The 22,650-nt window shown below is 36.9% G+C and overlaps 1 protein-coding gene across 20 annotated transcripts in view; it reads left to right on the top strand.

Moving 5' to 3' along the window:
- ADGRL2 (adhesion G protein-coupled receptor L2) overlaps positions 1–13,050 on the top strand; it is a 399,589-nt gene extending 386,539 nt beyond the window's left edge. For 6 of the 20 annotated variants that reach the window (XM_074832355.1, XM_074832350.1, XM_074832351.1 and 3 more), the window contains 6 exons: positions 274–442; positions 4,104–4,232; positions 4,654–4,750; positions 7,559–7,687; positions 8,477–8,494; positions 10,981–13,050. In XM_074832355.1, the coding sequence (XP_074688456.1) occupies positions 274–442; positions 4,104–4,232; positions 4,654–4,750; positions 7,559–7,687; positions 8,477–8,494; positions 10,981–11,735 (1,297 nt within the window). In that variant the 3' untranslated portion in view covers positions 11,736–13,050. Of the gene's footprint in view, positions 1–273; positions 443–4,103; positions 4,233–4,653; positions 4,751–7,558; positions 7,688–7,912; positions 7,995–8,476; positions 8,495–10,260; positions 10,314–10,980 lie in introns of all 20 variants that reach the window. The other 14 variants (XM_074832369.1, XM_074832353.1, XM_074832359.1 and 11 more) reach the window with 6 other exon arrangements.
- Positions 13,051–22,650: the final 9,600 nt, after the last annotated feature.

Here is a 22,650-nt window from a genome sequence, read left to right on the forward strand (position 1 = left end):
TGTGCTATATTTCTGCATTTCAAAATAGTTTTGACATCCTATGCAGTTCTTGAGAAAGAAAAAGGTCATATCTACTCTTGCTGTTTTCACTGGAGACTAAGAGTACTAAATGGAACTGTTCTTTCTTTAATAGATAAAAGGTTAAACCCAAGGAATTTTTACATTTGAATATGAACCTAGTAAGAGTCAACTGCAGGAACTGAAATGTTAATATTGGATTTGGCGACATGCATTCTCATAAGTAATGTTACTAAAATTAATTTTATTTTACAGATCCTGGGTCCTGGGTGCATTTGCTCTCCTGTGTCTCCTTGGCCTAACATGGTCATTTGGCCTGCTGTTTATCAATGAGGGAACTGTTGTGATGACGTATCTCTTCACAGTATTTAATGCTTTCCAAGGAATGTTTATTTTCATCTTTCATTGTGCCCTTCAAAAAAAAGTAAGTCACTGAAAAAACAGATGCGTGTTCCCTAACTCTAAAAATACCACATTTATTTCTTAAAAAATAGCAGTGGCAACAACTAGAGTATTTTGAAGTTGTTTGAAGAGGGCACTAGGATTCAAAAGCAGTTCTTGCTGTGTGTGCTTGTGGGAGTCATGTAACTGCTCTGTGGCCTGGATGGGTTTAAAATGGATGTAGCATTTCCAACCTGAGCTTGAAAAGTTTTGAGGCTTTGGGAAGAAGATTACTATGGAAAATGTACTCTTTAACATTGGTAATGGTATATATTAGTCTGGACTTACAGCCAAAAGTCTTTTATGAGCGTGTGAAACAAATCCTGCCTCTGCTGCAGCACTACAAACAGGATCATTTACAATATCAGCCCATCTGAGCCTGGAAACTCTCTCTTTCTCAGATCAAGGCAGAGGACCTCTCCTGAGATCCCATTAAGCTGCCACATAAAGCTATGGGTGATAGACAGGGATTGTACTATATAAGTGCTCGTTCATTACAAAATTAAGTGAGATGTAAAAATTAATTTTGTTATGAACTTCAACACACCATAGAAAAAAGTAGTCATTAATGCTAGACAACTGCTAATGGGGAGAGTTTTCCAAAGATGCCAGCATGACTACATTTTTTCAAACGATTCAGCAGCTTCATGCTCTTAAATGGAAAAACTAGAATCCCTTGGCAAGAGCCTTCCCTCATGAGTAGGATGTACTAAATTAGTTTTGCTCCCCTTCGCCCGATGGGAGCAGAGAGGTCCAGAAGGAGCAGATCTGCTGGGGAAAAGCTAGCAGGGGAGAGAGAAGCAAGCAAGAGAGAAGGAAATTAAGGGCACAGCTGGGTGGGATTCTCTGGGTTCCCTGCACCCCCTGTCTTCCTCAGACTGAGGATAGAGACTGCTTCCAAGGATGCCTTAGAAGTGCTTTAGTGAAGGACAAAAAGAAAAAAGCTCGTAGCATGTGTTAGAAGACATGGCAAATGAAAGTAACGAGAGTTGAGAGGAAGGGTAAATGTCAAAAAATCCCACCCAAAAATACTTAACATAAAATGCAATGCATCCTACATTTGGAAATACCCAATTTGCAATATTTAGATTCTAAATATTTTTACCAGTTTGAGGCTGGAGACCTAGCAATTATTAACTCCTGTTATAATTAGCTCACCAGAGGCATAATTAGCTGATATTTATAAAATGGTTTGAGACCATTGGATAAAGCGTCGCTGTGTAAGTACAAAAATCACATTCTTGCGTGTTCTCAGCTGTACCAGCTATAACAGTATCAGCGTCTCTAAATTTGGTGTAGACGATGGCATTCAGCCATGTTTTAGGAAAAGATCTGGTAGACAGAAAGAATTTTATCCAGATGAACACAGCACTCCTCTCATATTGAGAGAACAAAAGCACACTTAGAGAGGAGATTGAGCCTAAGAAAAGAAGAGAGGGAAGAAAATGCAAGCATTATCAAAATGCAAATAATTTCTAGATTAGGGTTTCATATAATGTTGCCCTTTCTACCACTTGTATTGGACTTGAAAATCAAAACCAGATTCCTTTTTTATTTCTTTTTACAGCTGTGCATTGTTTTTATATTAAGTGGAGTCAGCAAAAAGCAATATTAAAATATCAGTCAAGTGTGAAAAAGCATAACCTAGAGCAATAAGATTTATACCTGAAAGAATGTTAAAGCTGCCATTTAAGATTTTTAAGTTTCGATGCCTTTGACTGGATATCATCCTATCCTCTGTCTGCATAGCTAATGTAGTCTTTTTATTCTGTTATTACTAGTTGGTCACTAAATTGAACAGAGAAATAGAATTGTGAAAGTGAAAACTATTATGTTTCCAGTTCTGACAAGATGATAGTGCTGTTGCTTCCATCAGTTTCCAACAAGCTATAATTTAGAAATAATGACAGTGGAATGCGCAGTGCTGACAGATAATGTACATTCACTGCAATATAGGCATTAGGCAAAACCAGCCCTGGAGGGTGGTATTTGGGTAAAAATACAGTTTTGATTGCTATTGTCTCTGCTATGTAGTGGTTTGGAGCATTTAATATCCATTAGTGTTCAGGAATGTATTTTCTTAGGTGTTATACCATCCAGTGATGATATATATAGACTTACGTTTTTCAGACTACAGAGTTAAAGATTATAATTCTATGTCTGTGCATTTGTTTTCATTTTTTATGTGTTTTTGTGCTGATATAGATAGGGGTTCACTTAAAATATGTACCATATACTTTTATAAAAAGATGAGTTATTGTCCCTAGCTTGAAGTTAAGGCACTAACTACTCAAATTTTCTTCAACATTGTGGTTTATAGAAACACAACAGTATGTATTCCATGAGTAAAATTCTTACAATATTGAAAACAGCACATGGCATATGTAAATCCACACTATTAACTTCTTGCATTTTCTCCTCTCCCCTTTTTACACAAACGTAACTTTCTGTCCTATATATTCATCGGTCAAACAGAATTTCCAATTAGCTGTAATCCTACTTTTCGCAGAAACTTAGGAGTCTCACTGAAGTAGAAGAGACACTTAGATTCCCAAGTATCTGGTGGAAGATTTACAGATTTAGACTTAACCATCTTTACAAATTTTATCCTTTCACTGATGCTGTCTGAGATGTGTGTGCACTATTCTGTTATGTGAAAAGAGTAGTCAGTGTAGCAGTCACCAAATATGAGAGAATTAACTGCTCTGTAAATTAATCCTGATTACTTTCATGACAAGTGGTAACACACATAAATTATAAAACTAAAGTTTCCAGTATAACACTGGAAACAGAAGGTGAATAAACGCAGGCCAAATACTGGAATCATTAATTAGTTTTGTTGCTCTGTCAGACAAAAATCTCATATACAGAGGTATATTCAGATTTCTAGGTTCAACAAAGACAGTAATGAGGATTTTATTTTTTGGTCCTAAAAGTGAAAGATGCTTCATTTCCAGCCTTTACAGTACAAAATTTGACTCTGGAACACGGATGGTGCCTCCACCAGCATAGCTGGTGCTCTGCCTGGCGTGGGGCAATGGCTTTTGTGAGCTTTGTACAATCCCTAAGCAGGGTGACCATATGAACTAGCAGCTGTTTGAGTTACACAGAGTAACTTTATATGAAAATGCCTTTATAGTCATTGCAGGTTTTGCACACTTTCTTGGAAGGGATAACATAATGGGCAGTACCGAGCAGCCCAAAGGCTAGTTACCTCAGCCCTTCTTGCGTGCTATGGTGGGAGACGTGCTTTCTATCTTTTCTGCACCAAAAGCTCATATAACAAGGACTATTTTCAGCCAGAAATCAGTTCAGGTAAACTTAACTATATCAGTCTACAATATGAAGATGAAGTAAAAATAATCCCATAAATTACTCAGTAACGATTATTCAGGCACATCTAAATGAAGTGCTTGTGTACCTTGGAAATAGTTTGTTCAGAAGTCCTGGATAGCTGAGAATGCTGCAGCTAAGTAGGGAAAAATACTCAATTTTGATTAATGGCCACCAATTCAACAGACAGGAACTATCTGTTTGCTTGAAAAGTGTGTGAGTAGTTTCAGTGCAAGGTTCATGTGTTTTTGCCAGTGGAGATATTTAACACGCTTTTTTGTGCTAAATATTTTTTTTTTTTTTCCCTGTAGGTACGTAAGGAATATGGCAAATGCTTCCGACATTCCTACTGCTGTGGTGGACTACCAACTGAGAGTCCCCACAGTTCAGTGAAGGCATCAACGACAAGAACTAGTGCTCGCTATTCCTCTGGCACTCAGGTAACAAAGATTTTGACAGCATCTTTTAATTAACTTTATTTATAAAAAGCCTACTGAGATGTATTCCAATCAGAAGCACTAATTGTCTTCTCATTATTATCATTTAGATGGCAAATATATACTTTGGCATAGTAGATTTGATTTCTTCTTCTTTGATTTCCTTTTACTTCAGTCTAATGCAAACACCTTATTTTTCTTCTTAATTAGGGGCTGGTTTATAGGAAGGTTTATACCATCATGTTTCATCTAAATGAAATTTAATAAATTAGAGTTTTAATAACAAAAGAAGGAGTTTCACTACATGCTAGAAGAATGGCTTACTTTAGGCCAAAATAAACACAAATATTCTACATAATAGCACGTTAGGAAAAAATCTTTTTGTAACTTACTGTGCTTCTGTTTCACTGCTTTATGTTAACAGAGTCGTATAAGAAGGATGTGGAATGACACTGTGAGAAAACAATCTGAATCGTCTTTTATCTCAGGTGACATCAACAGCACTTCAACACTTAATCAAGGTCAGTCACTGGGAACATTTCAGTTTTAGAAGCCTTAAATTTTATACAGATTTTATACCATTTAACACAGAGAATTGAAAAGAGTGTTTTGAAAAAAAAAAAAAAAATCTGGAACTAAAAGCAGAGTTTTAAAGTCATCCACCAGCACATTTTAAAACCGTGTTCCCTCAACTGGTCCCCTGCTATAGAAGTTGAATTCCTCCATTCGTGGGAATGTATTTAAATAAGTTTCATCAATAATTTAACTTAAAAGCAAGATCATAATTTTAAATCTTTCCTAACCTTTATAGGTTAAATCTGAAACAGAAATATGAGTGCAGTAACATTTTAATGCATATTTGACTATGATTTTTAGGTTCAGAAATTTTCCCAGTGAAATCTAATTGATATCATTTCTATGCAAAAGGTGTCTGTAAAGCATTTATCTTTTCTATTTCAAAGAGCATCATATCTGTCACATGGGATAGAATCCAGATTTTCAGGCACAGAGAAACCAAAACTCAAAATTTTTCAGCTCAAATAGACTTTGAAATCTGTAACCTCATTCTCATGTCCAGTTAGAAGACAAGGGTACCAACTGAGACAGAATGTCCCTTCCTTTCTCCCCTTCCCCTTGTGTTTTTTTATGGCAGTTTGATCTAGCAGTAGAGGGAAGACTGCTCTGTGCAAACCAAGTTCAAAGCCTGTTCTTCCACCCATGTCCCTAGGAGAAGAACACATAGCCCTAATCTCATTGCGACCAGTTTCTCAGCTCACAAAGTTTCAAACAGAAAATTCACCATTGTCAGGGCTGCTGTAAAGCCCTCATCAACCACAGCTAGCAAATTTTCCTCCATTGTTTTTTTTCAAGGTTTGATAGCAGGCACACGTACCTGATGCACATTCATTTTAGAAGTAAAAAATGTGGTATTTTACGAAAGAAAATACTTCAGAAAGCATGATTCTGTTTTTGCTATTTGGCACATAGAAAGTGGGTAAGACCTGTGTGTCTCGCTGCTCCCCCATCTGTATCTTGTACGTTCCTCTGGCAAAATGAAAATAAGTAACTTCCCCTAAGTAGAAAATGTGTATTTTTCATGCCCAAGAAAGAAGTACATTCCCTTCTAGTGTCTTAATAAAATCCTGTAAATACACTAGAGATAAAAGTCTGGGATTTCTCCCTATTTGGATGTCTCTGACTCCTGAGGTTTGCTCTAACCATGCTGCACCCTCAGTTAATTCAGACTTGAACAAAGGTCTTGGAAGCATCTCCCTGTTTCAGAGCTCCAGTCTCAAGTCACTGGAGATGTTCTGCCATGATAGAAAAATTGAGACAGTCTTTATTCAGTTATAATATCACCAGTATCTCAGTGATACATATGTGTAAGGGTAGTTTAGTAATTAGTGGCAAGTGTCATTTTTCCCTTAAAATAAAAATAACGCTTTTAAAGGTGGCAAAAAATTTAATTAAAAAAAAATTTCTCTTTATAAATTACAGGTAATAATTCTAACCAAGATTAAACATAGTACACCAAAGAAAAAAAACCACCAAACCCAAGCAAAATATGTTTCAATTAGTATTTCTAGTAATAAGTACATTACAACTGAAAAAAGCTATGATCAAACCTTTTCAGTTGTTCACTGATACAAACTTACAAATAAGAGTAGAATAATCGGGCAATAATTTTCTGAATCTTAGATTTTTCTGCTCATTTCTGCTACCAAGTATCCATGGTGGTACAAAAAGCATTAATATTTGGAATATATACTATCTTTTCCTTGCCAGATAAAAATACCCATACTATAGAAATATAGCTGGCTCTTTAATTGTCCTTGGGTCTGTAATACACTGGTCCTGATATGCTACTGTGCAATGCAATAGCAAAGAAAGTGGAATTTTACCTTAATGAAAGGCTTAAAGTAAGTTTTAAATCACAGCATTTGGGGGGGGGTGGGGCGTGGTGTCATTATTCCAAAGCTTTTTTCTTCTAGTAGCTAGAAATCAGATATTAATTGATTTTTTAAATAATTTCTCAAAATATGCTGATTTTTTTGTCTAATTATTCTGAGAGTTGTTTAAATGGTGTTGCATTAGCATGTAAAATGGGTTTAAAAAAATCTGTTCATGTAGTATTTTGTTTCATCTTACACTGTTTGTAAACTGATTGTTTAAAGAAAATCTGTCATTCGAGGAATTCTTTTTTAAAACCTGGCAGATAAATTTGCAGCATGAATGTCCCGGGAGAAAATGTGAATGCTCTGATTTCTTAGAGCAAATATTTTGCTTTCCCCTCAGCATGCATACTTTTGCATATACTAAGATATGCTTCTTGCAGTTTGTCATCCACTGTCTGTTTGAAAACAGCAATTCCCTTCCACTATCTGTGTGTTTTTAATAAAGTGAATAACAGCTCTGATCCTGTCATAAGAGATTTTTCAATACCTTTCAATTCGAGAAATTCAGTTCTCAATTCAGGGCAGAAGTGTTCTATATGATCATTTTTAAAGTTATAATAGCTTTATGTAGTACCTTGATCTCTACCCATTTAATTGCTATTCTTGTGTAACAGTGATTTTGTATACATTAGTAAATGTCACTCTCACCAGATGTTTACTTTGGGGATTTGGACAGCACCTGTGAATTACTGGAATCTAACTGTATTTTCCTGCTCCCATTTCAAATACATAGCTCAAATACATTCAGAAATTTTCAGCTGAATTACGTTTGACAAGTCCTACATGATTCATGATGAATAAAAAATATTCTTTATTGAAACTGTCAGCCTAAAATTAAAGAACTGACATTTTTTTCTGTTTCTTTTGCTTTAGGAATGACTGGCAATTACCTACTAACAAACCCTCTTCTTCGACCACACGGCACTAACAACCCCTATAACACATTGCTCGCTGAAACAGTTGTATGTAATGCCCCTTCAGCTCCTGTGTTTAACTCACCAGGTGTGCTTATACTTCCTGAATAAAACTGCTGTTCTTGGCTCGCTCCAAATCCCTTCTTTTCTCTAGATAGAAACTCAAGTTGCAATACCCTAGCCGTACATTCTGAATTTCTGTCAGTTCGAGAAATACAGTATTGCCAATGTCAGCTTGTAAAACTGCACTATATTATAGTAATGCCTTTGCCATAACAGGATTTACCAATAATTATCCATGTTTTTAACACAGGTGGCATAAATCTTAATATACTATTACAGGACTGACACCACATGGTCCGAGAGCCCATCTTCAAGATATATATCACTTAGAGGTATCATGTCTATGCAATATAAGGTTGACTCTAAAGCTTGCTGAGAAAAACCTGCTTATGGAATGAATTAGATACTAAAGCAGCGCAAGGCATCTTGACACCTTTGGATACCCCAGCGTCAAACAGATCCAAACTATAGTATAGTGCAGCTTTATGGTAGATCATTTTCCTGTAGAAAAATCTTGAGAATTAACAGTTAGAACAGTTTAGTTCTGTAGGAATAAAGGGTGTCATCACTTACCTAACATTTTGTTACGTTATCTAGTTGCTTTTTTTAACTACAGTGCAATTCGTCAGTTAATATCTAGCAGTTACTGTTTGATGAGTCATGAGATCACTTTAGTATAACTGAAATGATAAATCTTTGATAAAGAGCTCATAAAACCTTGTTTCCAGTTTTTATTTTAAGTTTCCTTTTTAACTGAACTGTAGTTTCTATTTTCATTCTCTTGTTTTCTTACTTTCCTTATGCTTTCCTCTAGCAACCTACAGAGAGACAAGTATGGGAGTAAAACTTAACTTTGCCTATCAAATGTAAATTTTTTCAGCATGATTTTTAATGGGCACAATTAAAACATAACTAGCGGTCATGAAGTAGACTCAGCGGGCAAGTGGTTCACAATTTGCAAATGAAATGTTTCCACATTCAAAAAGTACTTGCATACTGCTTTTTGGGAAACAACATGAGGTCTGTAGCAAACCCTATTGGTAACAGAAGTTATGCAATGCTGAAATAATTTGCTGTTTAAAACCAAAGCAGTGTCAAGCAGAAATGCTTAACAATTTACTTGTATTTTTACATTCCCACAGTAATCTTGCTACAGGCTATGGAAAGATTTCAAATGAATTACCTGATCATGGGCAACAAAATTTGCCTCATCAAACCAATTTGAATATATTCTAGGATGCTTAACTCTGCAGTATATCATAGAAAACTCATTTTGGATTATCAGATATATTTTGGTATCTGTTTAGCAGAAGAAAAAAGAATTAAAATTATAGAATTAAATCACTTTCATGAGGGAAATGAATGCCAGCATGTGGTCCATGTGTTGTCTACTTTTATAAATGCCATATGTTCTGCGCAACTAAATCCATTGCAAGAAAAATCTTGGAACATATATGAAATTGCAAAACTATAAAGTTGTTTAATCAAAGCTTAAAGAGACCTTTCAAACAGCCCTCATCACTGTTTAAATCAGTACACATGGAGAGGAGTTAACAATAACACAAATACAAAATGATTTGCAAATTACTCAGAATTTATTTGGAAATTATTAATCTATTCTTTAAAATTCAAGACAATCTTTTCATGAGAAAACACAGTTACTTTTTAATTGAAAACAATATTTCCAGAGAAGATTGAATTTTCTAGGATAAGCTGCAGCTTTAATTATGAAAAAAAAAGACAAAATGGGAAAATGTATAATCTTTTCCAAAACAACTTTTTTCATATACTCCTCCAAGCCTTGCATATAATGCAGCAGCCTCACAGTGGTCAGTTTCATTTCAGTAAAGTCACTCCATTCTTTCTTTACTTCAGACAAATCTGTAGATAAAGTGATTTTCTAGGAATGCTCTAACCATCTGACTTTCCATGGTTCAGACTGTTTAATTTCTTTCAAAGTTGTTTTTTTTTTTTTTTTTCTTTTTCTTTTTCCTTTGCTTGGGAAGCACTGTGCTGTCATAGTTTACATGTCTTTGTGTCTGTAGGAAAACCTTTTCTTTATCGTGTTACCAAAAAAAAAGCCAAACCCAAAAGCATAAAGACCTTAATCATCATGAGACTTCATTTTTTTCCCCCCTTAAACTTCTTTTCATGTTTCCAGCAGACTTACCCAATCTGTCATTCTCCAGCAGCTATGAGATATCGGCCATGGCTGATTTCCTCTTCCCATTCCACAACTAATATTTATTCTTTGGTTTAATTTCTGTGACCCATACTTACAGAAATTCCTAACATTTCTGCATTTGACTTCCATGCCCATGGTAACTGTGGGCCTAACTCTTAATTAACTATTCTGGTTCATTCAGCGCTGTCACTGTGACTGATGCAGACTGCAGGCAAACTTTGACCTTTAGAAGCCTGGGGCCGTTGTTGGCAGACAGAATATTAGTGCAAAAAAATTACATTAAGTGGGAAAAGAAAAGCTGTTATTGCTTAGTAATCTAATTTGCTGAACCCTTGCTCTGACTAAGTTGCTGAGAAGCTCAGTAATTCTTCATCATGTTACAATAAATCATTTTACTTTCTTTTATATATCAGCTACTCTTAGGCCAGATAGCCTGAGCAGACAGACATGATGTGAGTTGTCCAAAGTGAGTCATTCCACCTGCTGTCTATCGTGTTGTTGGATGGTGCTTGTGGGCCCTGGTCCAGTAGTGTGAAAGATGGCTGTCCTTGTTTAACATAAATTCTTTGTATTTATCCATTTTTTTCATTCTTTTCTTTACTTCATCTCAAAAAAAAAAAAAAAAAAAAGGAAAAAATTTTAGAAATGTTGTTAAAGTAGTTGCTTGCCAGTTATGTGGGTTTATGTTGTACATTTACCTTCAGTTATGTCTGTGATCTAATTCCTTTTTAATTTAGTGTCGTTTAGGACAAATTCTGTTAATTTTCTTTTTCTAAATCATGGTGGTGTACTTCAAAACATAGATGTTTCCAAATGAATTGCTTTGCATTACATATGCAAGGGCATGGAGTGAACAGTTCCTTGTGGAAGAGTCACAGAATTGACACTAAATTAAGAAATTAAAATGCCACTACTCCCCACAGGAAATACATGTTACTATTTTTAAAATGCATCTTTCCTCTAAGGTGTGCAACTGTTTACATTTGGGAATGTTCAATAACCTAACTTTTCTCAAGTCTTACTTCCAAGTACAACTTTGTCCTGAACTACATTAAAGAATTTTGTTTAAAAAAAAAAATTAAGTGGTAAAAAGCACATCAGGCAATAACCAGATCTGTCCTTTTCCATTTCAGGACATTCACTGAACAATGCCAGGGATACAAGTGCCATGGATACTCTACCGCTAAATGGTAATTTCAACAACAGCTACTCGTTGCGCAATGGAGACTATAACGACAGTGTGCAAGTTGTAGACTGTGGACTAAGCCTGAATGATACTGCTTTTGAGAAAATGATCATTTCAGAATTAGTGCACAACAACCTGCGGGGCAGCAGCAAGAACCACAACCTGGAGCGCACGCTACCAGCCAAAGCTGTGATCGGCGGGAGCAGTAGCGAAGATGATGCCATCGTGGCAGATGCCTCATCTTTAATGCACAGTGACACCCCTGGGCTGGAGCTCCACCACAAAGAGCTTGAGGCCCCACTCATTCCTCAGCGGACTCATTCCCTTCTGTACCAGCCCCAGAAAAAAGTGAAGACCGAGGGAACCGACAGCTACGTCTCACAGCTGACAGCCGAGGCTGACGACCACCTCCAGTCCCCCAACAGAGACTCTCTTTACACAAGCATGCCCAATCTCAGAGACTCTCCGTATCCAGAGAGCAGCCCCGACGTTGAAGAAGACCTCTCTCCCTCCAGGAGGAGTGAAAATGAGGACATTTACTACAAGAGCATGCCAAACCTAGGAGCTGGCCATCAGCTTCAGATGTACTATCAAATCAGCAGGGGTAATAGCGATGGCTATATAATTCCCATTAACAAGGAAGGATGTATTCCAGAAGGGGATGTTAGAGAAGGACAAATGCAACTAGTGACAAGCCTTTAATAGTGTAGCAAAGAAATATTAAAGGCCACGTACAAGTATTAAAAAGACTTAATTGGCCCCATGCAGGCTCCCTCATATCTGCTTGAAGAGACAATTCTGTTGACCCTGTGGTTCTCCAGTAACGGGGATGACTGGACCTCGCAGTTCTGTGAATTTTTATAAAACAAAAACTTTGTATATACACAGAGTATACTAAAATGAATTATTTGTTACAAAGAAAAGAAATACCAACAAGGTATTTTAAGATATCTTCTGCTGCTGAATTTAACAAAATTGTGAAAAAAAGTGAAATAAACACTTTCCAGCCATTTTACTGCAGCAGTTTGTGAACTAAATTTGTAAATATGGCTGCACCATTTTTTTTTCTAGGCCTACATTGTATTATATACAAGGCGTAGGCTCTAAATCCTGTGGGACAAATTTACTGTACCTTACTATTCCTGACAAGACTTGCAAAAGCAGGAGAGATATTCTGCATCAGTTTGCAGTTCACTGCAAATCTTTTCCATTAGGGCAAAGATTGAATACATGTCTAACCACTAGCAATCAAGCCACAGGCCTTATTTCATATATTTCCTCAACTGTACAATGAACCGTTCTCATGAAAAAAATGGCTAAAGAAATTATATTTTGTTCTATTGCTAGGGTAAAATAAATACATTTGTGTCCAACTGAAATATAATTGTCATTAAAAAATAATTTTAAAGAGTTTGAAGAAAATATTGTGATAAGCTCTTGGTTGCACATATGTTATAAGCTGTTTTTCTTACACTCTGTTCATAGTACAGTAGTATGTTTAAAATGCAAGTTCTACCCATTTTCACTTATTTTTCACTGTAAACAGTGTTCTGCTTTGACAAGTTAGTTTTTATTCTTATGTTTTGAATTTTTACTGCCAAAAAAACATAATTTGGGGAGAAAATTGTTTTAGAAGCCAATTATGCCAAGCCTTGCACAAATTTGGTATAGCTAACAAAGATTGTAACTCAATTCCCTGTTCATTCTTTAATCAGGGTTGGGTGGTAAGGGGTAAAGGGGACACTGGACACTTCTCACAAGCTTTCTCGTGAATGAAAGGTGCCTGTCCTTTAAAAAAATAAATAAAATATAACTATTACTCTTCCATATTCCTTCTGCCTATATTTAGTAATTAATTTATTTTATGATAAAAATCTAATGAAATGTAAATTGTTTCAACAAAATTCTGCTTTTTTCATCCCTTTGTGTAAACCTGTTAATAATGAGCCCATCACTATTATCCAGTGTAAAGTTTAACACCTGTTTGACAGTAAATAAATGTGAATTTTTTTCCAAATAGGTAAAATGTGCATTATTATGTACAAGCATAATTGGCATCAGCAGTCCTTCGACCTAGCTGTATCCTGCTTAGAATGGTTTCTTTACATTTCATGATTTAAGTGTCGAGAATACAATAGAAACTGTCTACATAGCTTTACAGAAGAGAGGTCATCTTTACTATTCATTACTGTTAGTCACAATTGAATAGGAACAAACACAGACATAGCAGGGTCATTAGGAAAATGTACTGTAATTTCATATATTTACATAACTTTTAAGTAGGCATCTGTACTGAAATTAAAAGTAAGGTGGTAAACACCACTATCATATTCTCAGCAACAATAATTAATTAATTGTTAGTGATGAAGATATATTGTTGCAGTGGGGAAAACATGAATAAGCAGCATTTGGATAGCACTCTGAGTGCTATCTAAATAATGAATCCATCACGGCACTGTTTTGAGTTAGATAAATAAGCATGACTGTCCCTATTTTTATCAGAGAACTGCAGAAGGCAGCTGATGCCCAAGATGTTATCTACAAATCAGTGGAAAAATTGGATGTCTGAAGTCTTCGTTCTGTTGATTCCCAAGTTTCGTTTGTCCCTCTCAACCAGGGCCTCTCAAACAGAACACCAAGGACTTCATTTGTCAGCACTTCCAAAATTGTGTTCTTCCAAACAACTCTAAAATTAATGTCCCATCATCACAGAGGCCACGGTTTCATGTATGGCCACTCTGACTATATGTATGATAACAGCAAAAATTAATTTGAAAACCGTAACAATTCTGTTACCTTCTAATGCATTGGAATATACAAAGTCCATTTGGAAAATAAATCGATGCATTTTGAAAAAGTTTGGATTTCAGAAGAATATTTTGGGCAAGACTTCCTGCTGTTGAGACAATTCAAACTGTAAAATCCAGGTTGAGATGGAACCATGGGGTTCAGGTAATCTCAATATATCTGTATTCAGGACTGTGACACTGTAGCAATTGTTCTTGAAGAAAAAGACATCTTCACCATTCATCCTACTGGTAACTCTTGCCAGTATGTTCCTTAACACTTAAAAATTTACAATGTTTGCAGTAGAGTCACTGAAACATTTAAAATTTATTCAGAAACTGTTTACTTCTCTTTAGTAGAGATGCTTCAAAAATCTGAAGTCTCTATGAAATAAGAATTTGTTCTGATTCAGGTTATACAGCAGACTCTTTGGAGCAAAAATGATCCCCTTGGTCTGTCTGGCAACTTAAAAGCATACTTGCTGCCTTTTACCTAGGAAATCATGTCTTAGGGATTTTAAAAATGGTGGTGCTCAAGTAATTACAGTACACATGACCTAATAACGTCACCAACGTTCAGCAGAATCTTCAACCCTAGTTCAGGCAAGTACTCCTTTGTGTCTAACTAAAGGTGGCAAAACTACGTGCTGGAAAAAGGTTTGTAGCATTGTGATCTTAAATATATATTCAATTGCAAATGTAACAAGTATTCATAAAACAAGAAAATGTAGCTGATGAACCTAAGATGAACCAGCTGAACCTAAGTATCATAAGGGAATTCTTTTGTTAGCTTCTTTGTAATGTAGATGTTGCTTTTTAGTGAGCCTGTTTTTTTTAATGTTATGCTAGTGAGTGTCCTGTGTTTAGCTAGCAGCTAGCAGCCGATACCTTGCCAAATTTCTGTTGGTGTAACTTCTCAGTGTAGTAGGTTACAGTATAATTATATAGCCGACAGCTTATTGTAATTTCTTTATGTTCTCTTCTCACGTTCCTGCCATCTTGTCTTGGGATCAGAAGGACAGAAGAATTCAGAGGAAGAGTTCGAGAATAGCGAAATAATGACAGCAGAATTAATGGAAACAAGTGTTTCTTCAGGGTCATCAGTTAACCAGTTCCTATGATGGTGCCGAGGATATGCTGCTATTTTAGGCACTGTCTTTCAGAAGAGCTGTAATTTTCTTATGGCTAGTAATCTCCTGTTAGTATCAGTGTTAACCCTACTGGCTCAGTTCAATTCTTCCTTGTAACTTCAGTCCAGTTATATTAATTCCTACAAAAGATTAAATGGGATGTGCATTTAGTGAACTGTTGTATAATGGTGCTATGCATTGTTTAATATAAAATACATCTCAATTCTACATAAGTGAACCATAACATAAAGAAATACACTGGTAATACCTTTATAGTTAAAATTAACCTTTATCTGTGAATTCTACGATACACCTTTGCTTCTTTTAAATTTGAAATGAAATTACTAATAAAGTTTACATATATTCACTTATGTAGGCAATAAAAGGTGTTTCAAATTGACATAAGTTATGGATAAAATATGTGTCATATTTTATGTCCTAATTTTTAAGGAAATTTTTTTCTGAACTACTCAGAGCGTATTAATGGAACAACAAAAAAAATAAACAGTCCCTGTGTACTGTTGTTATCCCACTTTGCCTCTAAACTAACAAAACTTGTCTTCTAGACTTCATTATATGACAACATATGCTAGTGTAAAGTTTTGTCCCTGAATAAAATTATTTTTTAAATCAAGAGAGGCTACAGGTAGACAATTATACAGGTACGACATCTTCCCTGGGGTTTTAACTCACTAGTTCTAGGGGACAATGGAGAATGAAAAGTGATGGGACACAGTAGTAATTTTTCAGTACCAACTCAACACTTATACCAGGAAGGTCACGGTAAAGCATACCTTAGATTTTTTTTAAATAGATAGTGACAGTCACTGTCCACATTTATGAAGACCATTGCTACCATTTCAGTAAGCAAGAGTCTTGCTGTATGGTGGCACTATGAGATAAGGACCCCAGATTTATGGATGCCACTGGCATGCAGGGTCTGTACTCCACAACTACACCACAGGATGGATCCAGCTTTGTACTGAGTTGGGGATAAAAATTACCACCACAGCCCTGGAAGCAAGAGAGCTGTGCCTCTTGTTTATATAAACACTTTGTAAATTACTAGTAATTCAATTAATGGATCCAGATCAATCATCCAGCTCTGACAAAAATCTAGAGTAAAGATTCATTAGGACCCTGTCTATTTCAACAGAGTGTTTGGAGGTTTTTTTCAGTAAAATCCTTCATGTGGTTTTTAGAATGACAACTTCCAAAATCCTTTTATTCATGCAGGATAAATTCTCAATGGTATTTCATTAATTCATGCCTAAGAGCATTAATATCTCTTCTTACTGTATTATGTCATCATTAATTTCAACCGCTCCCCATCAAAGTTCCTGGCATGTGAAACGGATCACACCACGGTGCAGCCTGAGTGGTTATAAATGCTACTGAATATCATACAAGCCCCAACTCAGCAGCAAGGAGATTTTAAAGGACCATTCCACATAGTGCACCAGCTGTTGAAGTCATCAGTCCAGGATCCCCGATGGGGGAAGTCGCAGTTGCAGAAATAACATTCAGAACAGGTAGTTTTATCAAGAAAATTCTTCTACAGCAAACTTTGTGTAATTCTTAATCATTTCTTCCTTGGGTGCATACCTCCTTTGTGTGTTGGGGGAGGAGCCCAGACACAATGTAGACTGTGCACTGCCAACCGGTTTAAAGTTTAGAGACAGCAAAGCTGAAGCACAGAAACATCTATGCACATTCAAAGGTCTGGTTCACAAATAGGAAGCAGCAGGTTAGTATCTGTATGGGCTTTTCTAACGGAGAAGCAGGCTCTCTGAATAAGCAGCCTTGAATAGCTAGCTGGAATAACTGTTCCAGTCCTCTTGTAGGATAAGAATTGCTTTAAAATAGCATAATGATGCTGAACTTTCAGCCTTCATGATTGCTTAAAAGAATGAGTCCCAAAGGTTAACAAGGTTTTCATGAAAATAATTCATTTTCATTCACTTTAAATATACCACTTCTTTTTTGCATTAGCAGGACAAATAGAAACTTCTTAACTTTTAGTCTTTATACAACTCATTGTTTTAAATTCTTCCCCTACATCTCCTATTACTTGACTCCTTTCTAAACAAATCCTTGTTTTCAGCCTCCTCCATTTCTCTAATGCCTTCCTTGCTAGTCTACCGAATTACTTTTTGTCAGTGTGCTTTAAGAGATAGGGAAAGGATAAAATTATGGGTGAATTGTTATCATTGATTTATGGATGGAATTGTATTTTCCATTCTGTACTCCTCACACACACACACATGGTCTCACATCATCTTTTGTTTTCATAGTATCCCTTCACAACCCTTTTTTTTCCATGAAACTGAACATAGCAAGTAATGGCCTAAATAGTTATGGTTAATTTAGAACCCTGCAAAGCCTGCAAATACTTCTAATTATTCCCCTGAATGTGTGCCCAACCTTGCATTTGTCAGCATTGCATTTCATCTACATCATGCCACCCATTTGTTCACTTTGTTAACCCAGGTCATTCACAATCTTCCCTAGTTCTGATTAACTGAAATAATTCTCTGTTAACAACAAACAGTGCCACCTTTCAGATATCCCCTTTTTCAGATAGCACCAGTTGGAATGCAGTGTGTTGGAGCACTACACCATTAGCCTTTTGCCATGATAAAGAAAGTCACCATTTAATCCTGATCTACCTCTTTGTTCCTAATGCACAACTACTTTAGCTTTCATTTCCTCAATACTTGTTTGCTTTAATGACTTCTTGGTAGGGATATTTTTATAAGAATTTCTTTTCTTTTTTAAATCCAAATAAATTACATCAACCATTCCCTTTACTCTCAGCAGCTGCATGATTGACAATTTTAGTATGTTAGAGAGGCACAATTTTCTTGCCCTAAGCAGTTACACCTCTTTTGGCAATGTTTCCTCAGCCCTATGTGCTTAAATGTGGAGGTGCTAGATGCGAGATCCAAAAAGCACTTAACTGTTCAAAGTGAAACTTAGGTGGAATTTAGGCACTGAAATCCCAAGGTAAATCATCCACAGGTACAACAGGCATTACTACAGGGACAGAATTAATTCTAACCTTGTAGACACATACATTTTTGTCACTAAAGCCGTTTTGTCATCCCAAATTCAGTTACTGTGTGTGTGCAGCCACATCGTCACAGCGGAGGTGAGCTAAGGCAAGCCAGGCACCACAAGCAGTGTCACTGTCAGGTGTATCAGTGCAGCCTCTGAATGCCATAATCCACAATTTAGTTTACAAAGGGGCTCCTTTCCTTCCCTGCTGAAGCTACTGTCCTGACAATAATTACACTTTGTCTGGAGATAAGAGATAAGCCCTGTGAGTCTGTGTAACTTTGCAGTGTAAATGCCACCACTGAAGCTCTGCAGCACTCGCTGATCTGCCCGTACTTCAGCTGGCTCATTGCAGCAAGAGCTGCATTTGTGAATCTTTCCAAATCGCTGTGAGCCCATGTGTATCCCTTTGCTATGGGAAACAGGCTGTAAAATATCTCAAAGCTCTTTGTTTTCATCACATGGCAGCTGAAGGCTCTGACCACGCTGGGTTTACTGTTTGTGTTGTGAAGGGTCACAGATCCTGCCTGTGCAGATCCAAAAACTCCACGGGTTTTGGCATAACACACATCACGTGTGCGGGGTTGTATGAAGCTGCTGAAAGGCCGTGTAGCGCCATGTCCGCAGCAGCGGCCATGCCGTGTGGCCTGCAGGTAGCGTGTGGGTGCTCTCCAGCCAAAGGTGGGCACTACAACGCCGAGGTGCACTCAGGCCCCTCCATTTCCCACACACAGTGTCTAGCTATGAAACTCAAAGAATCAAAATTGGGCTAGCCAGAGTAGTTAGCTCCTCACTGTGCCACTGAAGACCTGCTCACAGCAGCCCACTTCTTCCAGTGTCTGTGCTGAGTTACCATCATGCTACTGCTGCAAATGTTGACCTGGGCACTCAGCTCTATTTCTCTCAGGCAGGAGTAGCTTAATGTGAAACTGCTGCTAAAAACCTTCCTGAGGAGAGCATCAACCATAGCTGAAATGGCTGGTGACAGGGTTGTCTCTATGACAAAGCACAAACACATGCAAGTTTATATGACACAGTGAAGGTTTCCAAGCACATTAGAGGCTGCTGGAAGAGCCAGACCCTGGACTTTTTTTCAAAAACTGGGGAGAGAAGGGGAATACTGACAGATGGAGAAGAAAATAAAAGGATAATATGAATCAAAGAGAATTAATTTTGCCCTTTATCATTTCTCTCCTTTCTAGCACCACTAGCTGCTGCCCCTTCAAGACAGAAAAATTTCACTAGTGTCCATCCTTCTGGGTAATTTGACAAAATACTTCAGTTTAGTGAAGTACTTCTAACTCGTCAAGCTTGTTAATTCACGTTTACAGCCTAACATTGCCAGATCACAATATGCTTACAGAAAGCAGTCTAGAAATTTATCATTGCAAGCATATCTTGAAATTTTCAAAGCACACTTTCAAAACTGAATTTAACCAAAGCAACTTATTTCAATGGACCAAAACTCTACCAGTCACAAAACCACTGAAAATGAAGAAAACAGTCAATACACCTAGCGAGAGAAAGTTGGTTAGGCATTTGCCTTAGCATAAGCTTCTCATAAATTGTCTAGGCCAGTTTTCTAAAGCTATGAATACACCCTTCCCTGAGAACAAGACTGATCAGTACCAGCAAGGCAGTGTTACCCATCCAGAGGAGTTGGTAATATGCACGGTATCATACTCCTCAGCATGACTTAAGGAATCTGGTCTACATCTGCTGTTAAAACCTATATATCTGCAGAGACAATGTTTGTCTCATAGTTAAAGGATTGCTGGCCTGAATGAATACTACGAGTAAGTAAGCAAAAGTGTAAGTAAAAGTGACACCTATACATAAAGAAGGCTAACCTACATTTATGGACAAAACTGCTCCTACAAAGTGCTGTGTAATTTGCTGAGGACTTTTCATGATCCAGCTCATGGTGTGCACTCAGAAGTTGCTCAGTGCAGATGGAGAGAGTACAAGAAGATGCATTCTGCATAGTCTAACATCTAAAGTAAGCAGGTAGCTGCTGCAGGGCGTTTCTTCTAGGTCTCGGCAAAAGTTTCTTGTAGATTAACTGGCACTTAGGGGACTACTTGGTCTCCCCACGTCAAGATAAGAACATGCTACAGGCTGCTTATAGTTATAAGTGTTCTAATTAGGTCGACTTGATTATTGTTCTGTGGTTTGATAGATGCTGTATTTAAAGTAATTTCAGATACTAATTTTTAGACCTTTTTTGTGAACTAGTAAATCAAGTGCAATTTATTCACGAAATTATTCTTTTCTATCTTAATGCCTATTCCCTCTGGCTTGTAACTTTAATTAGAACCTGCTATCTGTTCATACTGGTAATGGTAACAGTTGTCACCAGAGCACAGATGCATAGATTCAGCTCATACTGCCACTTTGACTTTATACTTAAAACCTAACAATCTTCCTGGCTATACATCTGAGAATACCATCCATTAATGCTTTATTTCACTGCCACCCTGAACTCCAGCCTCTAAACACTAACAATCTGATTATTTTTTAACCATCCAATAATGCATTTTCTGAAGAATAGAAACTTTATAAAAAATAGCTTCATTTGGAGATAAATGTCTGCCTGAAAAGGTTATTCAGCCCATCCAGATTTCTTTTTTATTACTATAGATTTTCCCAAGGCTGTATTGTTTCTTGAATAATTATCGATCTAAGCAATTGTGTGCTAAAGTAGACTGATTCATTCATTAAACATACACACAGAAAAGCTCTTGGTTGCCCTGGTAAAAACAAACAACTCGTCTTCTTTTTTCTGTCTGCTCCTCAACCCCTCCCTAGAATATGATTACACTGAAATGTAATCAGTTAATATTTGATTTGCATTTGTCAGGAAAATGAAACATAAAATATATTTCTTTGGAGCAGAAGAATTAGGATCTGGAAAATTGTTCAACTAATACTAGCCTTGTTTGGCTTGCTTCTTTAAACACTGATTCACAAGTTTCAGTAACTTGTTGCAACTAGTTGAACTAAGTGAGCTTCTAAAAGCTTTCCAACTTCTTATTTAGAGAAACATTTCCTTCCAATAAAAACTAAATCCTTTTTCATTATGTGATTTGGAAATTGTATATGTTTCACATTTTTCTGATTAAATAAATCAGGAATAGAATAGCTTTCAAGGTTTCTGTTCACTACAAAGATACAGACAAAGATCCTCTTGAAATGGTCTGCATACCTGCGTCAGCAACACCAGCAGGGAACAGGGTTAAGAAGGTACCCATTTGCAAACACTGAAATGAAAAGGACCTTTTTTTCATTGACTTATATGTACTCCATGGATGGTACAAAGTTGCATTCAGCCTAGCAAATCTACGTATCTTCAAACCCCCAGCACCACTTGCTTACTACAGAAGAGCTGCATTTCTCCTGAATGAATGGTGAAGGGTTCCTGCATGTCAAATATTTAGTATTTGGTTATCCTCCAAAACAGGACAAAGGAATAATCTAAAGTGTCTCCATGTGAATGGTGGATCAGCATGCTGTTGTCTGCTATGTGCCCCAGAATGAAGTACAATAGGTTATACTCTCAGTGAGAAAAAAATGGTAGCTCTAGACAAACAATGGCTCAACAGCTGTGAATCTGCTCAGTATACTGAAATTTGAGTCCTGGGTGCTAGAGGCAGCAAGACTTACTGAAAGCATACAGCTGAAAAAAGTCAGTATGAGGAATGAAATTTAATTCTGTAACTCCTCCACTTGAGAGATCATGAATATATCTGGTTAGCTTTGGCAAATTATGGAAAAATACCATGGCCTTCTGATACAGCTCTCAATATTTTTCCTGAAATACTGAAAGATTATCACAAGCATTTTATTGTAGTTACAAGGCAGTACACAAGCAAGCATTCTATTACAACAGGGAGTGGCAGAGCATGCAGGATCTGCACAAATAAGTTTTGACTCAATTTATGCCAATACAAAATTAGCATATTTTGATTGAGGTCTGTGAGATTATTCCAGACCTGCACTGGTTAACAGGAACAGAGTGAGGTTTCCTCTCTGGTACTGTCTATTACCTGCCATTTCTCTCTGTTGTTCATCCTCTATGTTTTATTACCTTATCGCAGAGCCAGTGCTGTTCCACATCCGTGCTCTTCTCCTTCTTGTCGCATCACTGGTAAATTTAATGCTCACTACTTAATCACTTTTCTCTCAACAGGTAAGGAATAATTGAACAGTTGGGGGGTGGGGAATGACAAGATTTAGTGCATTATTTCCTCTTAGGAAACAAGACAACTCATCCATTTATATTTATGTATATTCAAGTTCTTCCATTAGCCGAATGACCCTACAAGTAAAGGAATCCAGCTTAACTAGTCCAGTTGGTAGTCCAAGTCCAGCACTGGGCCACAGTAACATCTTCAACAGGAGGAATAGTGAAGAGAACAGAAGACAGGAGCTTTTGAGACATATTTCTTGTTGCCATGTTTTGTTCTGCCATCAGCACCAGATTACTGTTCATAACAGTAAAGCCCGTAGTGAAGCCCTGGCCGCAGTTAAATCAATGGCAAAAGTTTTTGCTGACTTCAGTGAGATTCTGATTTCTTTTCTGAATCATTAAGAGGATCTTTTTGTATTTCGGTTTGTTGATTCTTAGAGTTGGGTACTGGACGT

The sequence above is a fragment of the Strix aluco genome, chromosome 8, assembly GCF_031877795.1.
Source record: "Strix aluco isolate bStrAlu1 chromosome 8, bStrAlu1.hap1, whole genome shotgun sequence".
NCBI lineage: Eukaryota > Metazoa > Chordata > Aves > Strigiformes > Strigidae > Strix > Strix aluco.